At 46.0% G+C, this 17,679-nt stretch overlaps 1 protein-coding gene across 1 annotated transcript; it reads right to left on the reverse strand.

Annotated features, from left to right (window-relative positions):
- Nucleotides 1–14,087: 14,087 nt before the first annotated feature.
- On the reverse strand, nt 14,088–16,581 carry LOC119277865. Its single transcript, XM_037559199.1, has 2 exons — nt 16,077–16,581; nt 14,088–14,755 (listed from the first exon to the last, which is right to left on the reverse strand). The coding sequence occupies exons 1-2, from the start codon at nt 16,498–16,500 to the stop codon at nt 14,676–14,678; spliced, it is 504 nt and encodes a 167-aa protein (XP_037415096.1). The 5' UTR covers nt 16,501–16,581; the 3' UTR covers nt 14,088–14,675.
- Nucleotides 16,582–17,679: the final 1,098 nt, after the last annotated feature.

A 17,679-nucleotide genomic window follows, 5' to 3' on the forward strand; every position in this document is an offset into this window, starting at 1 on the left:
TTAGGTTCCTTCGGATGGAACCAAACAACTCGGGTTTAAATCATGGACTTGGCACGGGCGCTCGCATATTTCATGTATTTATTTCAGGCTTCCCGGCGCTATATTTTCAGTGATATAACGTGTTCGTCGACTATGAGCTGCGTGTGAAGACTTCACCAATCTCAAGATCAGTCAACTAAGTCTCTCCGAGTTGTGCATATGGATACAGAGTGTGTGCGGACGTCTAAAGGGTGAGTGTGTGCATGTGAGTGAGCGTCCGTGTCTGAATTGTAATTTATCATCATCAACAACAAAGCATTTAGTTACATTCAAGAATTTTGAAAAACCAACTGCCACGTTCGATACATCGATCAAAGCACTGGAAGACACCAAGCTGGATGATGTGAAGACGATCCATTTTGTGGATATTGATAGCTTCGGTGGAACCACGTGCAATATCCATGGACTGAAAACGATCCATCCAGAATGAAAATGAAACATCGAGGCCAATGTTACAATCTATCTCGGCAAACTTGGAAGTTTTTGCTGTATATCCAAAAATCCATGTGGACCATACAGTAACTGAGCTGGCATAGTCCTGGCCCCATGAAGCACACTTTTTGTGGCCTAAAAATTGCGCCAAGTTTAGTAGAACAAAAAACTCTTGATCTAAACTGGGCCCGTCCCTCAAAAAAAAACCGGGTCTAGAAGATTCTTTGCTGGACAGCGAATCCACCACCAGTACATAAAAGTCACTTTCTTTCTGGGGACATAAAAGTCATTTGGTGGTTGTTTTGAGCGGTATTTACTACTGTAATGTTCGATGTGATGGACGACAGACATCGACTTGCACCTCTTGCAGCTATCTAATCCTAGCTAGCTAGCGTAAATTTTCTTGACCACTAGCTAGCATTGTGTGCACACACGTATGGCACATGTTTTGCGAGATCAAATGCATGATCGGTATGTATCGGATCTGCAGCATTTACCCCTCATGATAGATCCATCGTACATGAGGGCCATGAAAATTCATAGCGTGATGCAAAACCTTACGGAAGAGCCAGAACCACACAAGGATTTACTCACAAAAACTAATTCATTGATTTTTGTGATGGATATGTTTTGGATGAATTCCATCGGCATCAGCTCGTTCACGGGCTAATCAACAGCCCCACCATATCATTTGAGATGATGTGACATATACATCATGTACTATAGGTGTGAGTAGTCTCAAGCATGAACCATGTTCCTTTACAAAAACAGTATGTAGTACTTTAACTGTTTAACAACATTTGTTAAAGTATGTCACCGCACAGGTGGTTGAGACTTGAGAGCATATATACTTTCAATGATACTACACTTTCATTGTATTGCAGTGTATTTTTTGGTCTTTACATGCATGTGTTTTTGTTGTTTCCGTTGGTTATATATGTTGTCCGCATAATCTGCAGCTTCTACAATTCTCACATCATCCAAGTGCTAAAAAGAAGACTATACATTCTTCATGAACTTAGTACCTGAAAAAGGTGGACTACATAGATATTGTGCCAAACTCTACACCTGGATTGGGGATTGGGCTGAGAAGACCAGCAAGTGTGAATTATAGAGCGGTTTCTTATTCAACACCAAAGCTAAACTACTGGCTAATACTACCAATCATTGCTTCCTCCTCGACCGGCATAGCGCCGCATGCCATGCGCGCACTTGATCGCGTACGAAGCTGTTCCATGAAGATGACTGCGCCGCGCGGCAAATAAACAAATTAGATGTGCGGCTAACCGCTTAATCTAGTGTTTTGGTGCACACTAGCCAGAGTTGTTTTTTGTCAAATAAACAAATTAGATGTTTTTTTTGTCAAAGTGGAAGTATCATGCAGCATAGTTTAGTGGAAAACATTCTGGTCTCCGAATCCAAAACCACCCACCAACCCTATATTTATACACTGTAGTATATCCTAGCTAGGCTAGTTTTGGTCCCACGAAGAGAACTATTCAAGGTAGAAAATGACATAAACAAAAGGATAAGCAGCAACCAGCCACTGCCCACAGGACCTCATGAACAAGAAAAGTATCTGAAATTTCCTTCTGCCCTATATATATCTTAAAAAATGGAGTAGCTTTCATTAGGTGGCAATCAAACCATGATTATTCGGCCCGTCAATCCGTTTCCTTTCATGCCACAGTTTTGTCATTCTTGCTAACCACTGCCTTGACTCACTCCAGCGTACCCTGTCACGTCGTCCATTCGCACCACATGTGCTGCACGCACCTCCCTTATGCCACGGCTGGACTAACTCCACGTTTCAATGGGCCACAGCCCTTTATCGTCAGTGTACCGAGTCCATGTAACACGTATGTACTTTCTTCGTTCCTTAATATAAGTCTTCTTATAGGTTCCACTATAGATTCTATATTTGGATGTATATAGATGGCTTTGAGAGTATATGTTCACTTGTTTTGCTTCTTATGTACTGTAATTTATAGTGATTTTTTTAAAGACTTATATTTAGAAATGAAGGGAGTATGATTTTACATCGCCGTTTTCAAATTTCTTATTGTCGTGAATTGAAGGTTGATCGACCTCATGCACATACTATGTGGATGCATTAGAAAACTTGTTCTCCCCACACTGATGATGGCAGTACACTAACTAATGGTCAATCAATCGTTGCAACATCCAATGCCGCATGCCACTGTTTCCAGGCAGATACTTGTGCCGGGCCGCGCGATAAACAAATTAATCAACACTAGTTGTGCCCGCGGCTAGTCCAGTGTTTTGTTGCATCTGACATGTTCTAGTTTTCTATAGCTGTTGCATAATTGCATTGCATCCCAAATTATTTTATCAAGGTGGAGGCTCGAGGTGGATTGCTACAGTTTAAACATTTACTCCTATTAGAAGTATATAACCGACATGCAGGGCAAAAAAAATCTGGTATCCAAACCCAAAACTAGCCACCCAAAATGTATATCCATCATCTTCTAGTTTTGGTCCCAAAAAGTGAAACTATTCATGTAGAGGCGGAGCCAGGATTTGGGCATGGGGATGATGGATGAAGATGCAGTGGTCAAGTCTCACATAACAAAACATGGAATTGCCAGAGTGATTGTGTTTTTAACAATACCATATTCCTAATTTCTAGCAGGTTATTTGTAGGGTTGTAGCTTTGATCCATATATGGTCATCATTACAACAAGTGGGCACGCATGCATTTATGGCATCTGGGTGCAGCCTGCAGGATTCGGTTGCGCAGAGTTTATTCAACTAGTTTCGTTCACGAGGCACTCAGGCCAACTCCACCGCACAACCCCAAATGGACGTCCGGTTTGGCCGGATTTTGTCCCTTTGGGGCGGCAATGGGTACGCCGTGTCCAGTCATGTCCGTTGGGTCGTGCGTGCGCCCACCGCGCGCCCGCAACCCAAATCACGTCCGCGTTGGACATGATTAAAAAAACAAAAAAACATAAATAAAATGACTAAAAAAAGTAAATAAATGCATTTAAAAAAACATAAAACATAGTTAGGGGTCACGACCACAAAACGGCCCTGTTTAGCAGTTCACTTAACGACCCAGTGCCATAATTAACATAAAAAGAAAATAATAAATGCCGCTGCACGCTCCTGCCGCGCCCGTCGATGCCATGGCTCTAACCGTCTTCAGTGGCCGCCGGTGTCCAGAGGTGGGACGTCGGCGCGTGGTACACGGGGGCGGCCTGGAAGGCCGGAGGTGTTGGCGAACGTAGTAATTTCAAAAAAAATTCTATGCACACGCAAGATCATGGTGATGGCATATCAACGAGAGGGGGGAGTGTTCGTCCATGTACCCTCGTAGACCGTAAGCGGAAGCGTTATGACAACGCGGTTGATGTAGTCGTACGTCTTCACGATCCGACCGATCCAAGCACCGAACGTACGGCACCTCCGAGTTCAGCACACGTTCAGCTCGATGACGATCCCCGGGCTTCGATCCAGCAAAGCTTCGGGGATGAGTTCCGTCAGCACGACGGTGTGGTGACGATGATGATGTTCTACCGGCGCAGGGCTTCACCTAAACTCCACGACGATATGACCGAGGTGGAATATGGTGGAGGGGGGCACCGCACACGGCTAAGGAATGATCCGTAGATCAACTTGTGTTGTCGTGCCTAGAGGTGCCCCCCTGCCCCCATATATAAAGGAGCAAGGGGGGAGGGGGCGGCCGGCCTAGTAGGGGCGCGCCAAGGGGAGTCCTACTCCCACCGGGAGTAGGACTCCTTCCTTGTTGGAGTAGGAGAAGGGGGAAAGAGGGGGAGAGGAGGAAGGAAAAGGGGGCCGCACCCCTTGTCCAATTCGGACCAGAGGGGGGCTGCGCACCTCCTTCCTTTCGGCCTCTCTCCTCTATTCCCGTATGGACCAATAAGGCCCATATACTCCCCGGCGAATTCCCGTAACTCTCCGGTACTCCGAAAAATACCCGAATCACTCGAAACCTTTTCGAACTCCGAATATAGTCGTCCAATATATCGATCTTTACGTCTCGACCATTTCGAGACTCCTCGTCATGTCCCTGATCTCATACGGGACTCCGAACTCCTTCGGTACATCAAAACTCATAAACTCATAATATAACTGTCATCGTAATGTTAAGCGTGCGGACCCTACGGGTTCGAGAACTATGTAGACATGACCTAGAACTATTCTCGATCAATAACCAATAGCGGAACCTGGATGCCCATATTGGTTCCTACATATTCTACGAAGATCTTTATCGGTCAAATCGCATAACAACATACGTTGTTTCCTTTGTCATCGGTATGTCACTTGCCCGAGATTTGATCGTCGGTATCCAATACCTAGTTCAATCTCGTTACCGGCAAGTCTCTTTACTCGTTACGTAATGCATCATCCCGTAACCAACTCATTGGTCACATTGGCTTGCAAGGCTTATAGTGATGTGCATTACCGAGAGGGCCCAGAGATACCTCTCCGACAATCGGAGTGACAAAACCTAATCTCGAAATACGCCAACTCAACATGTACCTTTGGAGACACATGTAGTACTCCTTTATAATCACCCAGTTACGTTGTGACATTTGGTAGTACCCAAAGTGTTCCTCCGGTAAAGGGAGTTGCATAATTCTCATAGTTACAGGAACATGTATAAGTCATGAAGAAAGCAATAGCAACATACTAAACGATCAAGTGCTAGGCTAACGGAATGGGTCATGTCAATCACATCATTCTCCTAATGATGTGATCCCATTAATCAAATGACAACTCTTTTGTCCATGGCTAGAAAACATAACCATCTTTGATAAACGAGCTAGTCAAGTAGAGGCATACTAGTGACACTATGTTTGTCTATGTGTTCACACATGTATTATGTTTCCGGTTAATACAATTCTAGCATGAATAATAAACATTTATCATGAAATAAGGAAATAAATAATAACTTTATTATTGCCTTTAGGGCATATTTCCTTCAGTCTCCCACTTGCACTAGAGGCAATAATCTAGTTCACATCGCTATGTGATTTAACACCAATATTCACATCTGCATGTGATCAATACCCATAGTTCACATCATCATGTGATCAACACCCAAAGGGTTTACTAGAGTCAATAATCTAGTTCACATCGCTATGTGATTAACACCCAAAAGAGTACTAAGGTATGATCATGTTTTTCTCGTGAGAGAAGCTTAGTCAACGGGTCTGTCATATTCAGAGCCGTATGTATTTCGCAAATATTCTATGTCCACAATGCTCTGCACGGAGCTACTCTAGCTAATTGCTCCCACTTTTAATATGTATCCAGATTGAGACTTAGAGTCTTCTAGATTGGTGTAAAAGCTTGCATCGTTGTAACTTTTATGACGGGCTCTTTTATCACCTCCATAATCGAGAAACATCTCCTTAGTCCTCACTAAGGATATTCTTGACCCATGTCCAGTGATCTACTTATTAGATCAAAATTGTATTCCTTTGCCAAATACAGAGCAAGGTATACAATAGGTCTGGTTCACAGCATAGCATACTTTATAGAACCTATGACTGAGACATAGGGAATGACTTTTCATTCTCTTTCTATTTTCTGCAATGGTCGGGTCTTGAGTCTTACTCAACTTCACACCTTGTAACACAGGCAAGAACTCCTTCTTTGACTGTTCCATTTTGAACTATTTCAAAAATTTATCAAGGTATGTAATCATTGAAAAATCTTATCAAGCGTCTTGATCTATCTATATAGATCTTGATGCTCAATGTGTAAGCAGCTTCACCGAGGTCTTGCTTTGAAAATCTCTTATTCAAGTATCCTTTCATGCTATCCAGAATTTCCATATCATTTCCAATTAACAATATGTCATCCACATATAATATTAGAAATGCTACAGAGCTCCCACTCACTTTCTTGTAAATGCATGCTTCTTCAAAAGTCTGTATAAAACCATATGCTTTGATCACACTATCAAAGCGTTTATTCCAACTCCGAGATGCTTGCACCAGTCCATAAATGGATCGCTGGAGCTTGCACAATTTGTTAGCACCTTTAGGATTGACAAAACCTTCTGGTTGCATCATATACAACTTTTCTTTAAGAAAACCATTAAGGAATGCAGTTTTGTTTATCCATTTGCCAGATTTCATAAAATGCGGCAATTGCTAACATGATTCAGACAGACTTAAGCATAGATACGAGTGAAAAACTCTCATCGTAGTCAACATCTTGAACTTGTCGAAAACCTTTTGCGACAATTCTAGCTTTGTAGATAGTAACACTATCAGCGTCCGTCTTCCTCTTGAAGATCCATTTAATCTCAATGTCTCGCCGATCATTTGGAAAGTCAATCAAAGTCCATACTTTGTTTTCATACATGGATCTTATCTCAGATCTCATGGCCTCAAGCCATTTTGCGGAATCTGGGCTCACCATCGCTTCTTCATAGTTCGTAGGTTCGTCATGGTCTAGTAACATAACTTCCAGAACAGGATTACCGTACCACTCTGGTGCGGATCTTACTCTGTAAGACCTACGAGGTTCTGTAGTAACTTAATCTGAAGTTTCATGATCATCATCATTAACTTCCTCACTAATTGGTGTAGTAGTCACAGGAACAGATTTCTGTGATGAACTAATCTCCAATAAGGGAGCAGGTACAGTTACCTCATCAAGTTCTACTTTCCTCCCACTCACTTCTTTCGAGAGAAACTTCTTCTCTAGAAAGGATCCATTCTTGGCAACAAATGTTTTGCCTTCGGATCTGTGATAGAAGGTGTACCCAACAGTTTCCTTTGGGTATTTTATGAAGACGCACTTCTCCGATTTGGGTTCGAGCTTATCAAGTTGAAAACCTTTTTCATATAAGCATCGCAACTCCAAACTTTAAGAAACGACAGCTTAGGTTTACTGCTAAACCATAGTTCATACGGTGTCGTCTCAACGGATTTAGATGGTGCCCTATTAAACGTGAATGCAGCTGTCTCTAATGCATAACCCCAAAACGATAGTGGTAAACTGATAAGAGATATCATAGATCGCACCATATCTAGTAAAGTACGATTACGACTTTCGGACACACCATTACATTGTGGTGTTCCAGGTGGCGTGAGTTTGTGAAACTATTCCACATTGTTTTAATTGAAGACCAAACTCATAACTCAAATATTCGTCTCTGCGATCAGATCGCAGAAACTTTATTTTCTTGTTATGATGATTTTTCCACTTCACTCTGAAATTCTTTGAACTTTTCAACTATTTCAGACTTATGTTTCATCAAGTAGATATACCCATATCTGCTCAAATCATCTGTAAAGGTTAGAAAATAACAATACTTGCCACGAGCATCAACACTCATTGGACCGCATACATCGGTATGTATTATTTCCAATAAGTCAGTAGCTCGTTCCATTGTTTCGGAGAACGGAGTTTTAAGTCATCTTGCCCAAAAGGCACGGTTCGCAAGCATCAAAATGATTCATAACCAAGTGATTCCGAAAATCCATCTTTATGGAGTTTCGTCATGCGCTTTACACCGATATGACCCAAACGGCAGTGCCACAAATAAGCTGCACTATCATTATCAGCTTTGCATCTTTTGGCATCAATATTACGAATATATGTATCACTACGATCGAGATCCAACAAACTATTTTTATTGGGTGTATGACCATCAAAGGTTTTATTCATTTAAACAGAACAACAATTATTCTCTGATTTTAAATGAATAATCGTATTGCAATAAACATGATCAAATCATATTCATGCTCAACGCAAACACCAAATAACATTTATTTAGGTTCAACACTAATCCGGAAAGTATAGGGAGTGTGCGATGATGATCATATCAATCTTGGAACCACTTCCAACACACATCGTCACTTCACCCTCAACTAGTTTTTGTTTATTCTGTAACTCCTGTTTTGAGTTACTAATCTTAGCAACCGAACAAGTATCAAATACTCAGGGGTTACTATAAACACTAGTAAGGTACACATCAATAACATGTATATCAAATATACCCTTGTTCACTTTGCCATCCTTCTTATCCACCAAATATTCAAGGCATTTCCGCTTCTAGTGACCATTTCCTTTGCAGTATAATCACTCAGTTTCAGGCTTTGGTCCAGCTTTGGGCTTCTTCGCGGGAGTGACAACTTGCTTGCCATTCTTCTTGAAGTTCCCTTTCTTTCCCTTTGCCCTTTTCTTGAAACTAGTGGTCTTGTCAATCATCAACACTTGATGCTCTTTCTTAATTTCTACCTTCGTCGATTTCAGCATCACGAAGAGCTTGGGAATCGTTTTCGTCATCCCTTGCATTATAGTTCATCACGAAGTTCTACTAACTTGGTGGTGGTGACTAGCGAATTCTGTCAATCACTATCTTATCTGGAAGATTAACTCCCACTTGATTCAAGCGATTGTAGTACCCAGACAATCTGAGCACATGCTCACTAGTTGAGCGATTCTCCTCCATCTTTTAGCTATAGAACTTGTTGGAGACTTCATATCTTTCAACTCGGGTATTTGCTTGAAATATTAACTTCAACTCCTGGAACATCTCATATGGTCCATGACGTTCAAAACGTTTTTGAAGTCCCGATTCTAAGCCGTTAAGCATGGTGCACTAAACTATCAAGTAGTCATCATATTGAGTTAGCTAAACGTTCATAATGTCTGCATCTGCTCCTGTAATAGGTCTGTCACCTAGCGATGCATTAAGGACATAATTCTTCTGTGCAGCAATGAGGATAAACCTCAGGTCACGGATCCAATCCGCATCATTGCTACTAACATCTTTCAACACAATTTTCTCTAGGAACATATAAACATATGAAAGCAACAACGCAAGCTATTGATCTACAACATAATTTGCAAAATACTACCAGGACTAAGTTCATGATAAATTAAAGTTCAATTAATCATATTACTTAAGAACTCCCACTTAGAAAGACATCCCTCTAATCCTCTAAGTGATCACGTGATCCAAATCAACTAAACCATAACCGATCATCACGTGAAATGGAGTACCTTTCAATGGTGAACATCATTATGTTGATCATATCTACTATATGATTCACGCTCGACCTTTCGGTCTCCGTGTTCCAAGGCCATATCTACATATGCTAGGCTCGTCAAGTTTAACCTGAGTATTCTGCGTGTGCAAAACTGGCTTGCACCCGTTGTAGATGGACGTAGAGCTTATCACACTCGATCATCACGTGGTGTCTGGGCACGACGAACTTTGGCAACGGTGCATACTCAGGGACAACACTTCTTGATAATTTTAGTGAGAGATCATCTTAAAATGCTACCGTCAATCAAAGCAAGATAAGATGCATAAAGGATTAACATCACATGCAATCAATATAAGTGATATGATATGGCCATCATCATCTTGTGCTTGTGATCTCCATCTCTGAAGCACCGTCGTGATCACCATCATCACCGGCGCGACACCTTGATCTCCATCGTAGCATCGTTGTCGTTACACCATCTATTGCTTCTACGACTATCGCTACCGCTTAGTGATAAAGTAAAGCAATTACAGGGCGTTTGCATTTCATACAATAAAGCGACAACCATATGGCTCCTGCCAGTTTCCCATAACTTCGGTTACAAAACATGATCATCTCATACAATAGCATCACGTCTTGATCATATCACATCACAACATGCCCTGCAAAAACAAGTTAGACGTCCTCTACTTTGTTGTTGCAAATTTTACGTGGCTGCTACGGGCTTTAGCAAGAACCGTTCTTACCTACGCATCAAAAACCACAACGATAGTTTGTCAAGTTGGTGCTGTTTTAACCTTCGCAAGGACCGGGCGTAGCCACACTCGATTCAGCTAAAGTGAGAGAGACAGACACCCGCCAGCCACCTTTAAGCACAAGTGCTCGCAACGGTGAAACCAGTCTCGCGTAAGCGTACGCGTAATGTCGGTCCGGGCCGCTTCATCTCACAATACCGCCGAACCAAAGTATGACATGCTGGTAAGCAGTATGACTTGTATCGCCCACAACTCACTTGTCTTCTACTCGTGCATATAACATCAACGCATAAAACCTAGGCTCGGATGCCACTGTTGGGGAACGTAGTAATTTCAAAAAAATTCCTACGCACACGCAAGATCATGGTGATGGCATAGCAACGAGAGGGGAGAGTGTTCGTCCATGTACCCTCGTAGACCGTAAGCGGAAGCGTTATGACAACGCGGTTGATGTAGTCGTACGTCTTCACGATCCGACCGATCCAAGCACCGAACGTACGGCACCTCCGAGTTTAGCACATGTTCAGCTCGATGACGATCCCCGGGCTCCGATCCAGCAAAGCTTCGGGGATGAGTTTCGTCAGCACGACGGCGTGGTGACGATGATGATGTTTTACCGGCGCAGGGCTTCACCTAAACTCCACGACGATATGACCGAGGTGGAATATGGTGGAGGGGGGCACCGCACACGGCTAAGGAACGATCCGTAGATCAACTTGTGTTGTCGTGCCTAGAGGTGCCCCCCTGCCCCCATATATAAAGGAGCAAGGGGGGAGGGGCGGCCGGCCTAGTAGGGGCGCGCCAAGGGGAGTCCTACTCCCACCGGGAGTAGGACTCCCTCCTTGTTGGAGTAGGAGAAGGGGGAAAGAGGGGGAGAGGAGGAAGGAAAAGGGGCCGCACCCCTTGTCCAATTCGGACCAGAGGGGGGCTGTGCGCCTCCTTCCTTTCGGCCTCTCTCCTCTATTCCCGTATGGCCCAATAAGGCCCATATACTCCCCGGCGAATTCCCGTAACTCTCCGGTACTCCGAAAAATACCCGAATCACTTGGAACCTTTTCGAACTCCGAATATAGTCGTCCAATATATCGATCTTTACGTCTCGACCATTTCGAGACTCCTCGTCATGTCCCTGATCTCATCCGGGACTCCGAACTCCTTTGGTACATCAAAACTCATAAACTCATAATATAACTGTCATCGTAACGTTAAGCGTGCGGACCCTACGGGTTCGAGAACTATGTAGACATGACCTAGAACTATTCTCGGTCAATAACCAATAGCGGAACCTGGATGCCCATATTGGTTCCTACATATTCTACGAAGATCTTTATCGGTCAAACCGCATAACAACATATGTTGTTTCCTTTGTCATCGGTATGTTACTTGCCCGAGATTTGATCGTCCGTATCCAATACCTAGTTCAATCTCGTTACCGGCAAGTCTCTTTACTCGTTATGTAATGCATCATCCCGTAACCAACTCATTGGTCACATTGCTTGCAAGGCTTATAGTGATGTGCATTACCGAGAGGGTCCAGAGATACCTCTCCACAATCGGAGTGACAAAACCTAATCTCGAAATACGCCAACTCAACATGTACCTTCGGAGACACCTGTAGTACTCCTTTATAATCACCCAGTTACGTTGTGACGTTTGGTAGTACCCAAAGTGTTCCTACGGTAAACGGGAGTTGCATAATTCTCATAGTTACAGGAACATGTATAAGTCATGAAGAAAGCAATAGCAACATACTAAACGATCAAGTGCTAGGCTAACGGAATGGGTCATGTCAATCACATCATTCTCCTAATGATGTGATCCCATTAATCAAATGACAACTCTTTTGTCCATGGCTAGGAAACATAACCATCTTTGATAAACGAGCTAGTCAAGTAGAGGCATACTAGTGACACTATGTTTGTCTATGTGTTCACACATGTATTATGTTTCCGGTTAATACAATTCTAGCATGAATAATAAATATTTATCATGAAATAAGGAAATAAATAATAACTTTATTATTGCCTCTAGGGCATATTTCCTTCAGGAGGTGCCTGCACCACCTCCTCCCATGGCGAGGCCTCCCGCTTCGGTGACCGCGGCGGCGTGGGGCACTAGTTCACGCCCCCCACGGCGTCGGCCATCGCCGGAGCCGTGCACGACCAGTTCCAGTGCTGGCCCACGAGATCCGGGTGGAACGCGGCGACAGGCTCCTCCTCTAGCACCTCGTCCCTCCTCTCCTCCTCCTTGACGGCCACCATCTCCAGCTCGAGGAAGGCGATGTCGCCGGCGGCAGAGAGTTCCAGCGCCTCCTCCAAGCCGTCTCATTTGCGCTCGTCGTGCATGTTCATGGAGTCCTCCATGACACGCTACATGAGCCGGGCCTCCTCCTCCGTTGTCATGCGAGGAGGTGGAGGTGGTGACGGAGACGGGGAAGGCGACGGCGTGGGCGTGAGGCCGCGCACCCGCGTACGCCCACACACCTCTGGACGTGGCCGCTGCGGCCCCGACACCGTGCCGGCGAAGTAGGACGCGCGGCACGTGTCATGCTCGTCCTGGAGCCACGTGTCCCAGAGCACGGAATCGGGGGCGTACCTATCATCGTAGTAGAGGTCGTCGGGGAGGAGGCGGCGGCGGCGCTCGATCTCATCGCGGCGCGCACGGCCGCTCATCGGCACCGGCAGGATCGGGACCCGGTCAGCGCTGACGTGCTAGTTGTTGGGGAGGTGGATGTCGCTCCACGGGACCGGCGTCCTCGTCTTCCAGTAGCGCCGGCACACGTCGGCGCTGAGGTACTGCCGGTCGCGCTCGCCGGCGGGCCTAGCGCCGATGGTGAACAGGGCCGACGCGGGGGCTCGACGGGAGGAGCGTGGCGGTGACGCGGGCTCCTCCTTCTTCACGGAGCCGCGGCGGCGGCCCGAGGAGGAGCCGGCCTCGCCGTCGTGCTTCCCCTTGCGGCCGTAGTTCCACAGGCCCATGACTGCTAGGCGGCCGGCCGGCGAGTTCGAGGCCTAGGGTTTGAAGTGTCGGGTTTCGAGGAGGCCGCGGGGTGGAGTGGGGAGTGTGGACCGGTCCACGGCTTCCGCATTTAAGTACGACCGCGACGTTTCCCTGGGCGGATGACAGGCGGGCCCGGCCGCGCGTGCGCATTGATGTGGACGGGTGGGAGGTAGGTGGCCGCCTGCCACGCGGCCCTGACGTGGACGAGCGTGCGTCCGTTTGCTGTCCGCCGTGACCCAAAACCGGCGCATGTTTGCGCTCGAAATGGATCAGTCCGGACACAAAACGGACAGGATGGGTCCGAGCCGTCGCGTGCTGGGCCAACCGGTTTATCCCTTGTACCCCAAACGGACGTAGCCGGACAAAATGGGGTCGCGCGGTGAAGTTGGCCTCATAGATTGTATAGATGAGCTATGTAATCTCGAGTTCGACCGGTTATGGTTGTGTGTTTTTTCTAATTTGTTTTACTATCTGAAACTGGGTGTCTGCAACTTATTTCATGAACTCCTGTTATGCAGAGGCCGCGGTAATCCCCTTTTCAAAAAAAAAAAATCTACACCGGGCACCAGTAACCATGTTTTATTCTCCATTGGGCACCAATGTAAATCCAATAAGATCGTGAAATATATGTGTTGAAGGGATCCGCTGCCTTATTTTGGTCAATACTGCTCAGTTAGTTATGTCGCCCATGTTTTTTTCTCAATTTTGCCACCTCATAAATTCAGCTCAGTGGGATCATATGATATCCTGAATAACAGCAGACACAACTTGCTATTAAGCTGGACAAAGAAATCTATTTTAGGGCAAACTGTTTCTGCACCTTTGCAGTGCAGTACAGCAAAATCAACAAATATATTCATGAACGGAATATTCGATTCTGAATTGTTGGGATCCCAAGACAGGAACGGACGACAGTGATTTCGGGAGCATCTGAGCTCGAGCACCGAATCGCTGTGTCCATCATGACTCTTTGAAAGCAAATTAAAGTTCAGGAACGTGAGAACAAATCCATACTTGAGCCAACCTACTGACATATTTGCAAAGCTCAACTTGGCGCAGTAGAACACAGTTGGAGCTCCTAATGACCATTACAAGGAAGATTAAAAGCACTAGCAGGTCTCCGAGTTGCACGTTTAGAACACCTAGTGACCATTGCCTATGACGAATGACAAGCTTCTGATGCTTTCATTAAAGCTTAGACGACATATCGCCTCAAGATTTCTCGCAGTTCTGTGGTGTCATAAGTCATCTCCCTCTCTGAAGTTTTCGGAAAGCACCGATCTGTTATATTATCCCGATAGCGCGCAACCGAAGCATCTCCTCGGTATAACATATCTTAGAGCCATGTAAGCAGAATCTTCAGCTTCAGCCACCTTCAGTTGAGCCCATCTTAGCACACATGTCATGGGATGAACTCGCAAACTCCCTAGTCCCGACCTCCACTCCACTAGGTGCAGAGTTTGACTGTGCATGCCACTGTCTGTGCCCAATACTTGAGCCGAGCTTTCACTTCGTCAGGATCATCACCTGCCAAAGCATGTCATTTGTTAATCACAAAGAAGAATAGGATATCATCGTAAATGAATAGCAAATCAAACACAACTCCAGATGCTTCGCGCGCACTGCTGGTTTTGTATGAAGGCATAATGGTACACTCAAGGTATAAAGATTAGCATTTTCTTAAAAATTTGCAAATTCTTATTTTTAGGGCTAATTATGCGTTGGAGAGAGGAGACAGATTTTCTGTGGGGGCTATTGTTTTGCTTTGTTGTGAAGCTTGTCTTGGAGAAGACAGTTCACCTTACTGAGTTCCCTTTCTGTTTCTGTTTTGCAACTGGGGATGTGAGTGTGACTACAGTAAGGCTGGAAAAAAAGCTCGAAGCTCGTGAGCTAAACAAGTAGCTCATGACTCGGCTCGAATCGACTCGAACTCGAAGATTAACGAGTTGAGCCGAGCTTTAATTTAAGATCGTTAGGCTCGATATGATAGATCAACCACTCCCAATACAAAGAAAGATCAGCCACTAAACAACCTACGTCCCAGACGCACAACCCAAGGCCAAGCAGTTGAAGGCCTAGCCTCCTAGGAGACTCATGCGTTACAAGAAAATTACAACTGTTTAGTGATATATATGTTTAATATATACAAAATCATTTTTATCAGAGCTTTATGTTTATAATCTAAACGAGTTTAACAAGCTAAATGAGCCAGCTCGCGAGTTATACGAGTCGAGCCAATCTTAGGTTTGAGCTCGTTATAGTAACGAGTCGAGTCGAGCTAGCTCGTTAACAAAATGAGCTCTAGCGAGTCGAGCCGAGCTGGCTCGACTCGGCTCGAATTCCAGCCCTGGACTACAGGTTGGGATCTTCCTCACTCATCCGAACCATACTAGAGTACTCAATGCTAGTATTGATTCCTCCTTTTATTTATTTTTTATTTTTTTAAGCCGGGCTAGTCCCCTTTCCATTATAAAAATAACGGAAATACGAATAAGGTCTCAGTCGAAACGAAAAAGGGAAAGGGAAACAGCGAGCTCAAGCATTCCAGGGAAACCCGCTGTAGGCGCTCGCAATCGAAACGTCCACTACGAGGCAACAATTCCAGGGATTCCTCCTTCTATATGCTGAAAATTTCAGTTCTTTCATCAAATTTAGACTGCGCCAACCAAAAATGTTTAAAACCTTTTTCTATACTCTTAGTTCATTTTATGTAGTGTTTTTTAATAGAAATGGAAGCATAAACAGAGAGTTCTGCCACAACAGCAGAGAAAAACCTTTGCCATCTTGGCGTCATCCCGAAACGATTGTAGCGAAATCGAAATTGCGTGCACGGGAAAACAAGTCTTACCAGGGCCGGAGATCTTCCAATCCGGGATGGGCGCTGCCGCCGCAGTAGCAGGCTCCAGCTGCCCGACCAGAGTCCTCTGCTCGTCGAGGAACCTCCGCGTCATGGAGTAGCAGAGCTCCAGGCCGGGGAGCGTCCCGCAGAGGCCCGGGATCTGGTGGTAGGAGAAGCCGAAGCCGAGGTCGAGGCAGCCCTTGAGCTCCTCCAGGTCCTCCTCCGTCAGGCTCCTCGTCCTCCCCGCCGCCGCGCCGCCACTGCCACTAGCAGAGGCAGCGTCTGCTTCCAGCATGATGCACCTGCCGGTCCGCCGCCTCCGGGGCTCCCGGCCGTTGCTGCTGCTGCTTCTGGCGGTGGCAGGGTTGGCGCCGTCGGACGCCGGCAGCTGCGGCTGCGAGGAGAAGTAGGAGGTGGAGGAGATGGCCGCCATGTTCTCCCTGTCTTTCTCTCGAGGCGTTTGTCTACCTCGAACTCGTGTGCTGGTGCTTCTTGGTCGGTTTCTAGAGTTGGTTTGGGCTGTGGCTTATTTATAGAGGCAGGGCAAAGAGCGTTGGCTCATTGACTGGCTGTACCGCAAAAGACAGTAGTTTGTTCTTGGATTTGTTGTAGGTGATTAGCTCATGGGAAGCCTACCTTTTCTCGGGCTAATTTTGCCAAGAAAACATTTTGAGTGTGATGTTCGTTCCTATAGGAAGGGAGAAACTGATTCTTTTTTAGCCATGCCATGCGTGAGGGCTTCGTTGGGCGCGTGCTTAATAAATAATCTAGCAACCAACACCTTGCTCTGAGCAAGTGTTCCATCGTACTACTACTTCAGTGTGGCGGCCAACATTTCGTGTTAGTGATGACGGAGTATTTGTCACTCTCTTTGCTGGTGGTGGTCTCGGTATTGCGTTGTCCAGCTACGTGACAGGATCAGGCCCAGATTGTTGGATGGATCAGGACCGGAAATTGCGTGCACTAGGAGTAGGAGAGTCTAGGACGGCATGCACGGCAGGGGCCGGGTTCTCGCGCGCACGGTACGTGGCCACTCCGTCAAGTAACCACCACTAGAACCCTAAAGAAAACACAACTGGAACTCTGCCGCCCGCATGCGCCCTCAGCAACATCGTGATCGTTCCCAGCGCGACAAGTTTCTGCAGCTGGCCTGGCTCTTTTACTTTTACTTACGTGCACCCTCGGTCGATCGGCATCGACCGACCAAATGGTTGCTCATCACGTACTCACTTGACCATGCCTCCACCCCATGCAGTTTAGACCGCGCAGTACCGGACCCTGCTAGCTCTCTTCTTCTCTTTTAGATAGAGCTGGCACGTGCCGTGCTACTTTGTACGTGGACACGAGGTGGCCAGGTGGAAGCCCTACGCGTGCGTGTATGGATAAGTACGAGCACGAGCAAGAGAAGTTGTGGCCGAAGACCGCTAGCAGCGCCGGCCGCCGGAATCTTTGGTGCGGCGTGGGGCTGAAGCCAGCCGCCATGAACCCGCTACCCATGACCAACCGTCCCTGGCCGCTTATTTGATCGCCGCCAGGACGCCAGCCAGCCACATTTCGCTTACTCAGCCGCCGTGGGAGCTATTAGCAGCCACGCGATTTGTCTCGGCCCGTC

The sequence above is a fragment of the Triticum dicoccoides genome, chromosome 3B (genome assembly GCF_002162155.2).
Source record: "Triticum dicoccoides isolate Atlit2015 ecotype Zavitan chromosome 3B, WEW_v2.0, whole genome shotgun sequence".
In the NCBI taxonomy this organism is placed as follows: Eukaryota; Viridiplantae; Streptophyta; class Magnoliopsida; order Poales; family Poaceae; genus Triticum; species Triticum dicoccoides.